Below are 16,502 nucleotides of genomic sequence, written 5' to 3'. Positions count from 1 at the left end.
AGAATCCCATTTCCTTCAGAAACAAAAAAAACTGAAAATACAATGCTATAATAATTTTTTTTATGAAATTAGATTGTTATTTTGTACATTTTCCCGTTAATTTAAAATTCAAAATCCAATTCCCGAAATCCAATTCCCGACCCATTGGGCTCACGGAGAAGCCCAACCCATATCACACCCGATCCGACCCGATAGTGTTTTTCAACTCTGCTCTGCTAGCTGTGCTGATCATCCTGGTTGCTCATTGTTCTTACGGCTCTCGGTTGAACTTCATGGCGCCAACAACTCAGGTACTCTTTCTTTCTTCTTCCCTTTATTTGATTATTTGTATAATGAAATTTGTTACATGGTTATACCTTTTTCATCTTGATTTGTGTAAAGTTGTACCCAATTTACTTGTTTATTATTTTGAGTTTAGATAGCGTTGATTGAACGTTTTGTTGCAATTTCTTGTGTTTTCAGTTTCAGCAGAGTGTAAACCCGATTTCAGAGTGATTCTTTACCTTCTTTTAAGATATGATCATGTGCTTTGAGTTGGGGTTCTGTAAAAAGAATTAAAAACAGCAAATAACAAGATCTGAATTGGAATTCTTCAATGAATCGTTTGAAAACTCACTTGCTCTGGCAAAAGATGTTTGAAAAATCTATAGGGGCTAAAATTTTGTGGGGAGTGATTATTATTTGAGCCATTGTACATGGCCTTGGACCCTTTGTGTTTTAACAATTAGAAAATAATCTCCAGCATGCCTAAATAACTAACAAGAAACTCCACTTTCTGCTTCTTCTCCTTTTCCAGCTAATTGTAGTGTTTCATAGGTTTCATTTTTGCATTTGTAAGTGTGTTTGCTGTTTACAAATGAAGTGCCACCAAGAATGGTTCAAAATACTATTCACTCTTTGATTGGGGAATGGAATGGTCTTCTTTGGGGTTAATAATTTGACATCTACCTCAGTACCTCTTTAATTCTTAAACCACAGATTTTCTAATTGTTCAATCAAAGTAAATAGTTTACTTCTGTAATTATAATCTTCTCCAATGAATTAATTAATGACATGGCAATTGGTTCATTTTACCACAAAAGTCAAATAATCCCCCCTTTCTTGACTTTGCCTTTGGTTTTATTTTCTTTTTTGGAAGTGAATAGGGGAAGTTTTAGTTTTTAGATTCCTTTACTGTAATCTTAAAGCTTTTACTTTTTATTATGTTTGCAGTTCATTCACTTTTTCTTTTCCCAATAGGCTTTTAACCTTTTAGAGTTCCTTTTTCATATTTTTAGGTAGAGAACATGTTAAATGGATATTCTGTAGTATAGCTACATGCATTCTGGACTGGATGTCTGAGGATCATGGAAAAGTTCATGTTTTGCAATCATCAACCATCAACTTGGTGTCATCTGTTTAGCTTTTAGACTTCACGGATAGATACATTGATACTTGAACTTCCTTCATATGACAGGTATTGCTTAAAGAGAGCTCACATGTGAGAACCATCATACTAAACAGGCCCAAGCAACTGAATGCGCTTTCACTTGAAATGGTAAAATGTGAAATGTATTGGATTCATTGCTATCCATCATAGCATATTCTTCTTTCTGGTACATCTTGTGTTTCTCAAATCCATGATGTTCTCCGATATTTTCCTTCAAAGGCAGGTGTTTCTGAAATTGCTTTATTTGATCATGTGGTATGAAGTTGTAAATACCATATGGCTGGTGCACCACAGGCATCTAAATATGTGAGATTTATGTAGTTGCTTGTATCATCAAATGTGGAGCCTTTAATATTTGAATGTAGAGTTGAAGGATTTCATTTTCTATCTCCTTTATCACCACGATCTCCATCCTATCGTTATGTTGGTATTAGTGTTGTTATTACTATTCTGTGCCAACATGACTGTTGTAACTGTATATGATAGGAGTATAATTATATTGTGAATAAGGTAGACAACTACCCTCAGAGTCAAGATTTGATGGTAGAGTTAATTAAAAATTGAATAAAGTAGGCATACTCGAGAAAATAAGAAATTATATCAGACAGGATATGATACTAAAGTTATTATGGATGACGTCTTCTGACACTTTTTCTTTACTAGACCTGACATGAAAATCTTATGTCTTCATCTAATTCATCCTCTCTTGACATAGGTAGTAGGATAGTTAGATTGGTATGCATAACACACACTCTCAAGTATCCTAACACACTTGCACACAAAATGTCTATTTTACAACACCAAAATCGGTGTTCAGACTTGAAAAAGAGGCTATATTGTTTAGAGGATTTGGGTTATCACCACCAGCTGGATGAATAGTTTACACTATGGATGTAAGACTAGTAATTATTACCAATCTTTTCTCTAGCCTTCCATTGGATTTGCTTGATCTTAAAATTTCTGCTGTCCATTTAATTTGCTTGCTCTGAAGTTGTCTAGTCAAAGAAGGTTTAAATTTATGTTCCATGCCTGCATGACATTTTCTTCTTTGACTTCACCCGTTTTCTTCTTCCATTGGTATTGCGATTTGAAAATAACTTATGCTAGCACCACTGTGTTGTGTTCTTACATTCTAAAGAATCCAGTTGTTATGTTTCCTTTTCATCGAAATAGCTACACACGTATGTCTCTGAGGAGGTAAACTCACAACCTAAGGGATGTAGAGTCTCAATTGGTACCACTGGGCCAAGGGCCCTTTGTCGGCTGCTTATTTTTCCAATCATGTTTCAGACACTTTCTATTTGGTTATATCTCTAAACTATATTTTTTTATGAAGTATCATAACTTCAATGTGTTGCTGAAAGGGAAAATTTGACCTGTCACTTGTCTATTATCTTTCTAGGTATCTCGTCTCTTGGAACTCTTTCATGCCTACGAGGAGGATCCCAATGTCAAGCTGATAATTTTGAAGGTATTTCCCCATCCAAGTAGGATCCATTGATTGATTTAGCATGAATAAAACATAGTCATTATTTAAGCATGAATAGAGGAATGATAACATGAAGGCATGATCAAGTTGAGCTGCTACCAATCTACCATGTTCAAGAGATTGCTTTTGTTTAGTTTTATAGATTAGTTTCCGATCAGTGCTGTTTCTGCCACCAGATTGCTTCTCGTTGCAAACAGTTTATTATAAAGCACCAGAAAGGAGTCAAGTGTGGAGAGTGATGCATTTGATAAATGGTTGATGATCCAGTGTAAGAGTAATTTCTTCACCACATTTCAGGAATTAGGGCAATATACTGAACTAATATAGGATTGACAAAGAAGATCCTTTTGTCCTGTAATTAACAAATATGCACCCTTCCACACTCAGGTGGGAAAAGATGTATCAAACATGTTCAACATGGATGCATGAAGATCATATGCCCATTAGTCAATGCTTTAGTAAATATGCAATATCCTCTTATAGTTGAACAAATAGAGTGTGCACACATACCCTTAGTAAACTAAGGCCACATAGATTGTGTTGGATCATATAATGGTTTCTGAGGCGAAAATCCTTGAATGTTCTGGTATTATCAGCTAAATTGGTAGGTATACGAGTATATCCACATAATCTCCTCTTCAGGCCCTCTACCGAGGAAGACACTCCTCACATTTGAACTTCAAGTTTACAAATAATAGTTGGAATAATGTGTGTTTAGTAGAGTTCCATGAGCACTAATATTTGCATATACTTTCAAACTCTAGGCTAGAGTTGAAATATATATGCGTTACTATTTTCTATTGAACTTTTTATACTTTTCACTCGGTAATAAAAAAATTAAATGCTTTTCACATCTTTTTCTAGTGGGGAGGAATAGTGCTTGAATGACGATTCTCAGACGAGGGAATCGTTCCTCTCTAAATAAAAAGAAGCTAGTTCTATTGATAGAGCTTTCACTTCTGCACATAGAAGACTTTTTTCCCCTTCCATTCAAGCACAAAGCCAAAGACTTCAGCAACAGTCTCACRCACCTGCTAGTCTAGTCGCTCATAAGCTACAACACTTTATTGTCTGCAGATTCAGTTTTTATTTGTTTATGACTCACAAGGGAATATGGATCATGCAGAGTGAAGGAAGGGCTTTCTGTGCTGGTGGCGATGTTACAGCTGTTGTTAAGGATATTAATAAAGGTTAATGCCTTTGTTTCCTTCCTAATTCATTTCTCTTCAGTCTGCTCATCCAAATATAATCAAGCTGCAAGCTGTTTTCCATTCCATGAACAATTAGGCTTTTGAACACTCAGTATTAAAAGTTGCATAATGTTGTAATGAGTTAATGGTGCTTTATTGCTTGTCTGATGAGATTTTTGGGTATCAGGTAACTGGAAACTAGGGGCAAAGTTTTTTTCAACAGAATTTACATTGAATTATTTGATGGCAACATACACTAAACCTCAGGTAAGCAGCTCTCAGATTCACTGATTTCCTTTTACTAGTACAGTTCTTCAAGAAGTACAAATTCTTTCACTGACCACCATGCACATTTCAACACATTGTTACTTACGATATGTGTGATCTTAAGTTGACTTCAAATCATACTTAAAGGTGTCACTCCTTAGAGGAATTGTGATGGGAGGTGGTGGAGGCGTTTCAGTACATGGTAGATTTCGAGTTGCTACAGATAATTCGGTATCTCTCTTGCTACATTCATCTGCTTGAAGAAACTTTCAGCTGTCAGTTTTAGCATCCTATGTGTGTGTATATATATATTCATTGGTTAATGCTTCTGTTAATTTAATTTGTTATGCTTTCTGCTATTTTTGTAACACTGCTAAAGTTGTAGTTATTCATTGTTTAATTCTATTCACCGCCTACAACCTTCCATAAGAGTAGTAATCTTTCCAGAATCGACAATTTTTTAAACATATTTGATTCTCATTTGGCAGGTTTTCGCCATGCCAGAGACTGAATTAGGGTTATTCCCAGATGTAGGTGCCTCTTATTACTTATCAAGACTACCTGGATTCTTTGGTAATTTCATTTTGATCTTAATCTGATCGCGTATTATATTTTATGATATAAAATGATCTTTTCGCATGAGAAATTCTTTGTTCACGAATAATATTATCATTAGGACAGAATGAATATAGGGTACAGTACATTGTTGAGCACCCAAATACTCTATATTCTCTTTTTTACTAGAATCTTGTTTCATCTAGAAAAGCGTTAGGTATGTTTGTGTTATTGGTCCTGAAGTAGCAAGAATAATGTTGAAGACTTACCATCCTGTGTAAAGTTTTCGTACTTTGAGGTCTATTCATGGTATGTTTTTAACTTTTACTTGAATGTATGGAAATATGGAATGGTAGGTTTCTGATACACTCTTGTATTCAATATGGAAACAGAAATGGATTACAAGAACATTAGAGGAAGTCGGATGATCATGATATAGCATTCCAAGCAATTCGAGAAGCTGTGGGATCTCCTAAGCTCACGCCAATACATAATACAATCCTGCCCTCCCCTTCCTTACTTATATTTTATCCTCGACAAACCTCCAACAAAATACCAATATATTCATACTACCTATACTGCCCCTGCCAACAAATAAACTTCCCACAATACACTTACATTGTTTTGGGGTCCTTCTAGAATATTCCAGTCTAATCGGGGGTCTATCAATACCTCGCCCCACGAGCTTCACCTTGTCCTCAAGGTGAAAGTCCGGAAACTGGTCGCTGACAACCTCAAAATCCTCCCATGAAGAGCTTCAAACAGATAGGACCTCTAAGTGGTTAGCATCACCTGCGCCTGGCCACCAACGAGGATTACTGATAAGGCTGTAACTTTTGGAACACCCACTTGCCGATGGAAAGATCATCATCTTTACGACATTGGTTAGCCTGCTGTTTCATACGCTGTTAGCTTTGAGCCGGTGCATTCGAGCCAAATCTAATGGCTCATCTCTCTCAAGGAGAAGCTGATCCATGTGACACTAGACAAGGTGAACATTTGAGCTCCCAAGTGGTAGGTAGCATTATACCAGTACTCAACCCAATATTGGGCATACCGAAAGTAATGCAACATAGGTATTGTTCAAGTGTCCAATTCACCACCTTTGTTTGCTATCTGATTGAGGGTGATAATCAGTGCTATACTTTTATTAGGTGCCTTGTAAGTGAAGAATCTCTCTCTAGAATTGACTAAGAAGACTTCATCTCTGTCAAAGACAATTGAGGTCGGAACCTCATGTAGCCGAGCAACCTCATTGACAAACACCTTTGTGACGGAGTAAGCGGTGTAGGGATGTTTGAGACCATGAGATGGGCATACTTGCTCAAGTGGTTGACCTTCACTAGAATGGTAGTCATATCGAGGGAGCTAGGTAAACCGTTTATGATTTCAAAGGCAACGACACATGTTGTAGTAGCAACCCCACAGGGGATCTCGACAAGTGTTTGTTTTTGTTGACAAACTAAACATCGTTTAACCATGTCAAATATGAGAGGAAGTCGTCCTTTATATATCAGCAAACCTTGATGCAAATAAAATCCCAGAAGTCTATCTGGTCGTGACTCAATATCCTTTCTAAGTGTGTTTAAGAAACGATCATTTCGCTCTTCCTATCTAGATTACTTCCCACTGGCGTCATTTGGCCCTCCTATCACAGAACATTTGGTGTTTAAAGGTTTTCGAGATAAGGTATCCACGACTTCGTTTCTACTACCAGGATGATAAACAATTTCAAACTTGTTGCCCAGTAGTTTGCTAATCCACTTCTGATATTCGGGTTCACCATTGCGCTATTCTAAAAAAACAAGTTTTGTTGATCCCCGCACACCGTGAAAATTCGTCCCAATAAATACACCCACCGCTTATGAATGGCTTGGACTATCGCCATCAATTCCTTCTCGTAGATTGACTTCGACCGTTCTTCTGAGGCCAAGACCTGGCTAAAATAAGCTATTGATCGTTCTTGTTGAATGAGGACTCCCCTAAACAATATCCCAAGGGTCAATCTCAACTCCCAATGATTTACTCATGAGAAAAATCTGGTAATCTCACAACGGGGACCGTAGATAATACTTGTTTCAACGCGTAAAAGGCTATCGGACCTTTTTCGTTCCATGTAAACTGGTTTCGTTTTAGCATGTATGTCAAGAGAGCAACTATCTTACAATATCCACAAATGAACTTATGGTAGTACCCGGGCATCCCCAAGAAACCCCGTGGTTCTATGACGCTATTAGGAGCTGGCGAACCCAACATTGCTTAGACCTTGGTTGGATCCATCTCCACGCAAAAATAACATGCCCTAGATACCCTAACCTTGGTTGCCCAAATTCACACTTCCGAACATGCCCTAGATACCCCAACCTTGGTTGCGGAAATTGGCACTTAACATTTGTATACAATTGATGTCTTCAAGTATAGCAAACACCTCCTCTAAGCTGCACGACGTGTTAAACCGTAGCACAAAACCATGATATCAAAAAAACAAGTACAAATTTGAGTGGGTACTCTCTGATACCTTGTTCATCATCCCTTGGAGCGTTGATGGGCTCAAAAGGCATGAGGAGGAATTCATTTATGCTCATCCCCGCAGTGAATATCCACTACCATGTCGCAGTCCCTATGGATCTTGTTTTGGATGCCCCATCTTGTTGGACCATTCTCCCTGAGGTTTTTTTTTTATTATTTTATTTTTTTCATCTATATTTCCTACCAAGCTTCTCCCAAGCTTACGGTATATAGCAGACGTAACTCACCTCTAACCAAAGGTTCTAAACCATTCACAAATTGACAGAGAAATTGACGCAAAATGAAGGGAGGAAGGATTACAAATACAATCCTTAACACATGAATTTGGTGATCCATCAATTAGCAAGCTTCTATAACAACGAGAATTATTATTCGACGTTCAAAAGCATAAAACAATGAGTTCAAATAAGCAAGGAATATACTAATTACCCCATAAGACCTAGTTTCCTACATAGACCATAAAAGTAAAATACTCTAATAAAATAATAATATAGCTAATAAAACAGTTAAGACTTTCCGTTTCTTGAAGTTCTTGTCCTACTCTTCAAACTCATAAGGACAATTTTTTTTGGAGTGTCTAATGCAATACTTGTGGTTTTAGAAAGCGGATGAGGCGCACACTTTGAGGTGCCAAAAATTGTACTTGAGACGCCTTAGCGGTAAGGTGGTGAATGGCGAGGAGACGTGCAATTTCTTAAGTGCTACTATTTTGGTGAAAACATAAAATATAGGGTGTTGGTATATGCACACCTAATGACATCAAAATCAGGTCAAATCATACATTGAAAAAGTAAAAAAGATGTTTTGATGTTGATTTGTGTGAGGATGATATTAATAAGTAGATGTGCATTTAGCTGACCTAAAATATATTTTTATTTCTCGAGTCAAACATGTACGAAGCCTTTCCCTTGTTCATTGCTCCTATTTCTTTTATTTAATAAAAGACTCTTTTCTCAAGTCATAATTATTTATGGCACCTTTTCTCTCTCGACCTCCCTTTTTGTTAGTATATGTATATTATTCTATACATATTATACTTGATAATATATATATATATATATATATATGTATGTATGTATGCATGTATTCTATTAACCCCTTGAATAATTTGTGTTCTTTACTCGTGTTTCTATCTTCGAGTTCCATATTTTATGTTTTTTAAGGTTTGGTTTGGTTTGGTTAGTATGTATATGTATATATATATATATATATATTTATGTGGGACTGGGAAATGTAGTTATATTTATGTATGTTGTATATATGTTTTTTATGTATAATGTGGTAGCGGAATGTAAATTAAAATATATATAATGTATAACGTATACATATTTTTTTAGTATATATAGTTATTTTGAATTCTATTTCTTTTCCACCGTGAGACTTACGCCTAGGAGTGCCTCGAGGCTTACGCCTCACCTCACTGAGAGGGAATGCCCTATCTCACTTTTTTGTACTTTAAAATCTTGGCGGTACTTTACCGTACCACTATGTTTCAACGTCAAAAATTGTTTAGAGTGTTCTCTCCACTGTAGATCGGAATTGCCTCAATACTTCCTACCACGTGATGGGCTGATGCTTATGCTCCAAGTGAAACCATCTCAGTATGTCACCCTCAAAGGCAATGACCGAAACTTCGATTTGTTCCTCTTGACCGAGGGGGTTAAGCCTAATAGTGTCCAGCCCTAAGAACCCATCCGTTCGGGCCCTTCTCGTCAAAGGTGGAATCTCTAATCTTTTCACCTTAGCTGCAAAGAATGTTTACTAGTGGTACAACCCAACACCATGTCTCTTTGACTCCTTTGCATGCTTAATTAGCCACTCGAGTTTCTTCATGATAGTCCAAACCTTCTTGGAGAGAGCCGACCTCGGCCTTAACGTTTTTAATACTCTCCTCCACATCTTCTACTCTCGTTGCTACCCTTCTCAACATCCTCTCTCAACCTTGCTCACATAGCAATTGATACACTCTTGTATTCGATATGGAAACATAAATGGATACAAAAACAAATTAGAGGAAGTCCCATGAGTATTATATAGAAATATGTACCCTCTCCTGCGCTCCCCTTCACTTATTTATATTCTATCGTTGACAAACCTTCAACAGAATACTAGTATATACTACCCATACTGTCTGTGCCAACAAATAAACTTCCCACAGTACCCTTATGCTATTTTCGGACCCTTCTAGAATATGTGAGTGTAATCGGGGGTCTATTGGTTTCTGAAGTTCATCAAGAGCCTCAGTTACCTAGTAAGCGCTTACCCAAGTTGAACATGATTTTCAAAGAAACATTTCAAGAGCCTCACTTACCCGGTTAGAGCTTACCCAATTTGTGTTGGTACAGAACCTTAAGTGTTTAGTTACCCAGTAAAAGGCAGTAAGTGTTTAGTAAACAACCCCTGTGTTCATGATAGATGGGATGTTGTTTGTCTAACAAGTTCAACTACTAGGGAGATGGCCTTATTGAAGTTTCTTCATTTGGTGGGATGATATGTATCCCTAACAACAGTTAGATGATATGTTGGATCTCTTTGGTGGAATAATTAGTGATATGAGAAAGTTTAGGCCTCTAGAGAGGCCTTAGAATCTCTTGGGTTCTCTCTCAAGACTATCTACGAACATTTGGATATTTTAATTCAAAATCTGAGATGCTTGTCATCAACAATGTGCTTTTCAGTGATAATTAAACATTGAGGATTCATAACTTAGCCAAACTATATATTGAAACTTTATATGGATGGGTTGCCAAAAGAAAAGGAAACATTATTATTACCGCTGAACTACTTAAACCTATGATTAAAAGTTGAATGTTGCACTCTCGGCAAGACGTAAATGGCTAACTTTCGTTGTTAGAGTATTGAGCTATTGCTTAAGATCTCAATTGGATGGTACAGAAGTTAGTTAGAAGGACTTAAAAATTGAAGTTACTTCTTTCTTTACATCCCCCTTACTTTGGTTTGTGTCAGCCCCCTCTATGGCAGCTGTTACATGTCAGGATATGGTTCTTACTGTACTTTACTAAAATAGGAAGTTGATTAATACATATAAGAGTTGTTTGGATATTGGTCCACTCAAACAGGTGAAAAATGTCCATAAAGATTTCAATAATCTTCATCAGTATCATGGAAATTCATGCCTATTATACGGAATTTGTGCCCCTTGAAATTCTTGTTGGTGTTCCCGGAAGTTTTCAAAAACTGTTGTCGTTATTCAGATGAATGCCATTGTTAGTCTTGAAATCACAAAAGATAGTTAATCATGTGTTGGTCTATGTGCGTATTTGATATGAGTTTATATTATGGCAGGCGAATATGTGGGTCTTACAGGTGCTAGATTGGATGGTGCTGAAATGCTTGCATGCGGTCTTGCCACCCACTTTGTCCCATTGGAGGTACATTCCACTTTTATTTTTGCAAATCCATTTCTCACTAAAGTAAAATGACCTGGTATGTCTACAACAAAGAGAGGAGGCAAGATACCACAACAAGTCATTTCTCCTCAATAGTATGCCAAATATGGATGCATCAGGTAAAAGTAAGAGCACAATGAGTCGTGAGCTTAGTATGTGTTTTAGTTTTATGTATATATACAAATATATCTATATATATATATATAGAGAGAGAGAGAGAGAGAGAGAGAGAGAGAGAGAGAGAGAGAGAGGAAGGTTTAAACGAGATCGGTAACAGAATAAGAGAATATGGAAACGGCCAAATCAAGTGCAAAATCACATGTGGTTTTACACTAAGGGTGTGCGTGCGACGTGCGACGTGGCTCGTGACCTTAGGTCGCGATCGAAGTCGCTTGAATCACATGTGATTTTACACGTGATTTTAGAGTAAAATCACATGTGATTTGACCGTTTTTATTCTCTTATTTAGTTGTCGTTCTTGTTTGAACCTGACACACACACTCTCTCTATGTATATATATAGGAGGTTCAGGGAAAAACCCCAAAAAAATGAAAAACTGAGGAACACCCTGGTAACCATTCATCTGGACAATATGCACATGTGAATACAAGTAATTGAAGTTGTTTCTTGGTTTTTATGCATGTGTGCATACGAGACAAATTGCTTACAAATTTCTTGTATGCACAAATGCATACTGAAAAGGGTGTTCCTTAGTTCTTCATTTTCTTTTGCAGTTTTCCCCTGAACCTAACCCTATATATATCGAAATGTTTGAATTTTGAGATAATTTCTTTCTCTTATTGTTTTGGTTTTAGACATGCATCAGATGAATCAAAGTTTTCTTTCAAATCCATAACCTTCTAATAGGTTTATAGAATGCCACTTTAATACGTCATAATGGCACTAAACTTGTCAGAAGGTTATGTTGTTAAAAAACTCATTTAAGGTCAATGGCCTAAACAGTCCTATTATGTATATGCATACAGATACATGTAGAACAGTATAAATGTACCCAATCGTGGTATCCAAATGTGAAATGTTAGCACCCATATCCTTGCAACAAAGTACGTTATCATCTTTCTCCTTGGGAGAAACGTTTTAGGAAATTATCATCCATTAAATGAGTCCATTTGTTTCTACACCCATTGAAGTATTCAACTTAGAAAGGTAACATCAATGATTAAAAAAAATTAACATCAACCATATTTGTAATACAATTTTTGACTTGAGTGTCATTTTTTCATTTCTAGAGCTCAAATCTGTTTTGGATACTTGCCTGACACATTCTGTCAATGAACAGAAATTATCGTTATTAGAAGATGCATTATGCAAAGCAAATACAGGCGATCCAAAAATTATCTGCAGTATTATCAATGAGTTCTCGGGCACTCCTAAGTTGAAGGAGAAGAGTCAATACTTTCGGTATATTTCCCTCATATTCATATTTTCTTCTTTTTTTCCTTTTTCCCTGTAACCGTAGTATTTGGCACCTTTGGTCCGACTACTTAAGATTCATGCAAAGTTTCTCCCTCCACATGAACTGGGCAAATCCCAACCAATGAGTTTGACCCTGAAAGGGATCAACAGCATTTGGCGGAAATTGAACCTGGGTTTTATGTTCTCTGTTAGTAGTTTTGTTATGCGACTGGATGGTTGTGTTTGTCAACATCCCTTATAAGATTTTGGTATTTTCTATATACGGAACTGCAATCAGGTAATAAACCTAAGAGCATCTCCAACAAGTTCTCTAAAATATAAAAAAATGGAGATTTTGGAGATCTTTTTGCTCCAACAGATTCTCTGATAAGAGAAAACAGGAGAGAGTATACAAGTCTCCAAATTTGGAGAATTCTCAAAAATTTAAGCTAATGGAGTTAAATGTAACCTTTTAGAGATTTTAGCTTTTGATTCTCCATTTTGAAGAAATTTTAGAGAATCTGTTGGAGATGATCTAAGAAACTGAAGTGCTCTGATTTGTACATTGAACATGGACTTTGACAAAATCCTTCAGCATTCTTTCTCGATTTCATGCTATGCATCTTATGTTTGCTAACTACGTACGTAAATGATATAATACTTATGTGTCATTCATGATTCCACTTTTACTACCATATGCTGCAGGCTGAAAACTATTAATAGGTGTTTCTCTCGGAGAACGGTTGAAGAGATTATCTCTGCAATTGTAAGTTCTAGAGCTGATTCATATTAACATGAAATGTTTCCGGTTATGCATTTGTCATGTGACTACATTTTTGTTCTTATGTAAAATCTGTTATTCTATCATTCCCACGAAAATTGCAGCATATGACTTGAAACATGGTTCGAGTAAAATGTTTGATTATTTGTCAAAGCTATAAAACGTCCATCCTTAAGCACAAATAAAGGAACCTTGTCGACTTGAATCATCATGATCAATGCTTCAGAAATAACATCGTTTATAATGCACAAACTATGAACTTGAAATTTTCAACAAAATTTTTTGCAATTTTTATTGGAGTTGGTCTCATAGTCAATCAGGCTTATGCCATTATGCTCACAAGAAGAAGCTTGCATTAACCAAAGGGTAATTGGCCCAACGGTAACGATTATTGATTACCGGTAGAGCCCAGCCTCCCACGAGATCAAGAGTTCAAACCTCATGAGAGATGAGTGTCATGAATATTTGTCATATATAAATATTATATATATAAGAAGAATCTTGCATCAGCTAATTGATCTTTCCATGCTGGTACTCCATATGAGAGTTGTCGGTATTTATCATATATGTTCCTATATAATGCATCATTAGCGGATCAAATGGACCGCCTCTAATACTGGAGCTCATACGTAGAAATGAAATTGTTCCAATCTTCATGAGATGGAGGAAGTATTATTTGCTAGTTTCTAACTGAAATGGTTATGTTTTTACTTAATGACTCATTTGTGATGGTATGATGGTATTTCTTTTCTAGGAGAAAGAGGCTTCAAAAAACATGGATGATTGGATCACTTGGACTATCCAGTCTTTGAAGAAAGCATCACCAACAAGTCTCAAAATTTCTCTTCGCTCCGTAAGGGTTCACCATGCCCTTGATTTTAAATATTTAATTAGATTTGTCAGAAAATCATTTACATCGTAAGCCGATCTTTTACTCAGTTGCTTGAATGATAAAGAAAGGAAAAGAAAAGCAAAGTTTCAGCAAATCACTCGATGTTAGAACACTGTAAAATAATAACATATTCTTTATAGCCGTATATATATTAGGAAAGGCAAGGATTATACAATGAATTATATTTTCTTTTCATGGTAAAAGATAAACAAATCACCAAAGGGTCATTGCCCAGTGGTACCTGGGTTACCGGTAGATCCCAACCTCCCTGGAGTTTAAGGGTTCATGCCTTACCAAAGGTGAGGGAGGAGTGTGTGTGTTTTGCCTTATATCATTATTATATACTTCCAAAAAAATAAAAAAATTGCTCGTTTCGTTAAACTATTTCGCCATTCGCTTACAGATTAGAGAAGGGAGACTTCAAGGTGTTGGTCAATGTCTAATCCGTGAATACCGAATGGTTTGTACTGTCATGCGAGGAGAGTTCAGCAGGGATTTCTTTGAGGTACCAATTTAGTACTTTATGTGCCCATAAAAATGTTTGACCAAACAAATGGCTCGAGAGTTCAGAGAAGTATTTTACTTTTAACCATGTCTTAAATACCCCTCACAAAATACAAGAGTCTTGCATATCCAAATAACTGTCATCAATTCTTTGTATAAATAACTATGGGTACTTCGGTAATTTTAACTTTAATCTTTCCGAAAGAAGTTGTAATGCCATTTTTCATGGAGTTAGGAATCTTGATGGGGAGTATTATTCTTTTCCACTTGAATTTTGTAGTCATACAAACCACATTTTTGTGTTTCAATGGCAAAATGCATCGAAATATAATGAAGTTGCCTTAGTTCCTATTTAATGCAATGATTTTTTCTTCTCAATCAATGTAAAAAAGTTTCAAAATTTTCTATTTTTACCCCCCATTTTGATCGGTAAATTGTTGATCTTGTGACATTTGATGATGTGGATGTCAAGTTTTTCACCTACTTCACAGTAACCCTGTATATATTTCATAAACCTTTCGTAAACGGGTATCCACGTCATCAAATGTTATAAGATAAGTAGGTTATTGATCAAAATGAGTACAAAATAAGAAAATTTAAAACTCTCTTACATCGATTGAGAGAAAAACTCTTCGTTCCTAAATAGGTACTAAACCAAACTCCGTTGCATTTTGATGCATTTTGCCGGTGTTTCAATGCAAAAACATTGTCATCAGTGTTGATGCTTTTACATGGTCTGGAAGTCAAGAAGTACTCCCTCCGCCCCAAAATGAATGTCCTCAATGAAAAAGGCACACAATTATAGAAATATGTAAATATTACACTTTTTTATTAACAAAATGACAATTGTACCCTTAATAATAGAGGGAGTAATTGAATTCCTCCATATCATAATTAAGGATAAAATTGGAAAGTAGGTACTTACCTTTGAAAGTGGACATGGACAAACTAAAATAGAAATGTCAACACTTTGTACTTCGGGACGGAGGAAGTATCAATCTGGAAAACATAACTTGTCCCTGTCTGCATATCACTTGTACTTTATTTAATGGAGATGGTACCATCCTGCGGTTTTTCCTTCAAAAACCTTTTGACTCTTTCTGATGCAGGGATGCAGGGCATTGCTGCTAGACAAGGATAAAAACCCAAAGGTAAGTGACACTTTCTGCGACCGAACATCCTGCACCCAAACTAATATCTGTAATATCTGCTAACTTTTCTCTTCTTACGGTTTCATCCTTTTAGTGGGAACCTTCAAAACTTGAGCTTGTGAGCGATCATATGGTTGATCAATACTTTGCAGCAAAAGATGATGAAGATTGGGAAGATCTCAAACTCCCTCCCAGGTCAAACTTACCTTCACATGCCATTGCTAAACTCTGAGCTATCAGTAAGAACTAAACCATTTATCTCCTCTATGGTGTTAATGGCCTCGTAATTGTGATGATTAATGTCAAAAGCATAATTATTTATACTGCTTATTTGTAATCAAACAAAATTAAATGAACCCAAATGTATCTAACTAGGAGATAGGGTCTGGAGAGGGTAGGATGTATGCAAACTTACCTCTCCCCAAAGGGTAATAAAAATGTAAATTTATGACTACCCAATTGGCATTGTGTTCAATCTAAAGCATATGCAGTTACAAATTACTACATCACTATTTGTGGTAACTATGGTTTGCTGCTGTAGGTTCACTTGTAATATGCAAGGAGTTTAAATCGTTCTGTTGGTATTACGAAACGATGGATGTCATTAATGATCGCTAACAGTAAACCATATGCACATTTGGGCAGCGAATGTTTTGTGGGTAGTGACAAAATGACAATATGTTTGATGTTTGTAATGTTGTAAGGATCATGCAAGAAGTTAAACATTTTGTCGGAAGACGAAAAATTTCAATATCATATATGATTACACTCTTTCGAGTGTGTTGAATCATATATGATTTTGAAACTTCTTGCCTTCTCACAAAATGTTTACCTTCTCGTTTAAACCTTCCGCCATATATATATATATATACATATATATATATATATA

At 36.2% G+C, this 16,502-nt stretch overlaps 1 protein-coding gene across 1 annotated transcript; it reads left to right on the top strand.

The window, feature by feature from the left end:
* The first annotated feature begins 236 nt into the window (after positions 1-236).
* Positions 237-16,117, top strand: LOC112526364 (3-hydroxyisobutyryl-CoA hydrolase 1-like). Its single transcript, XM_025136647.1, has 14 exons — positions 237-290; positions 1,457-1,537; positions 2,832-2,900; positions 4,045-4,108; positions 4,296-4,375; positions 4,523-4,606; positions 4,864-4,948; positions 10,766-10,851; positions 12,170-12,291; positions 12,991-13,051; positions 13,821-13,919; positions 14,362-14,463; positions 15,572-15,613; positions 15,708-16,117. Exons 1-14 carry the CDS (start codon positions 273-275, stop codon positions 15,843-15,845), a joined length of 1,131 nt encoding a protein of 376 aa, XP_024992415.1. The 5' UTR covers positions 237-272; the 3' UTR covers positions 15,846-16,117.
* The last annotated feature ends 385 nt before the right edge of the window (positions 16,118-16,502 follow it).

This window comes from Cynara cardunculus, assembly GCF_001531365.2.
Source record: "Cynara cardunculus var. scolymus isolate 2C chromosome LG 14, CcrdV1, whole genome shotgun sequence".
NCBI lineage: Eukaryota > Viridiplantae > Streptophyta > Magnoliopsida > Asterales > Asteraceae > Cynara > Cynara cardunculus.
This window is presented reverse-complemented; position numbering and strand designations above follow the sequence as displayed.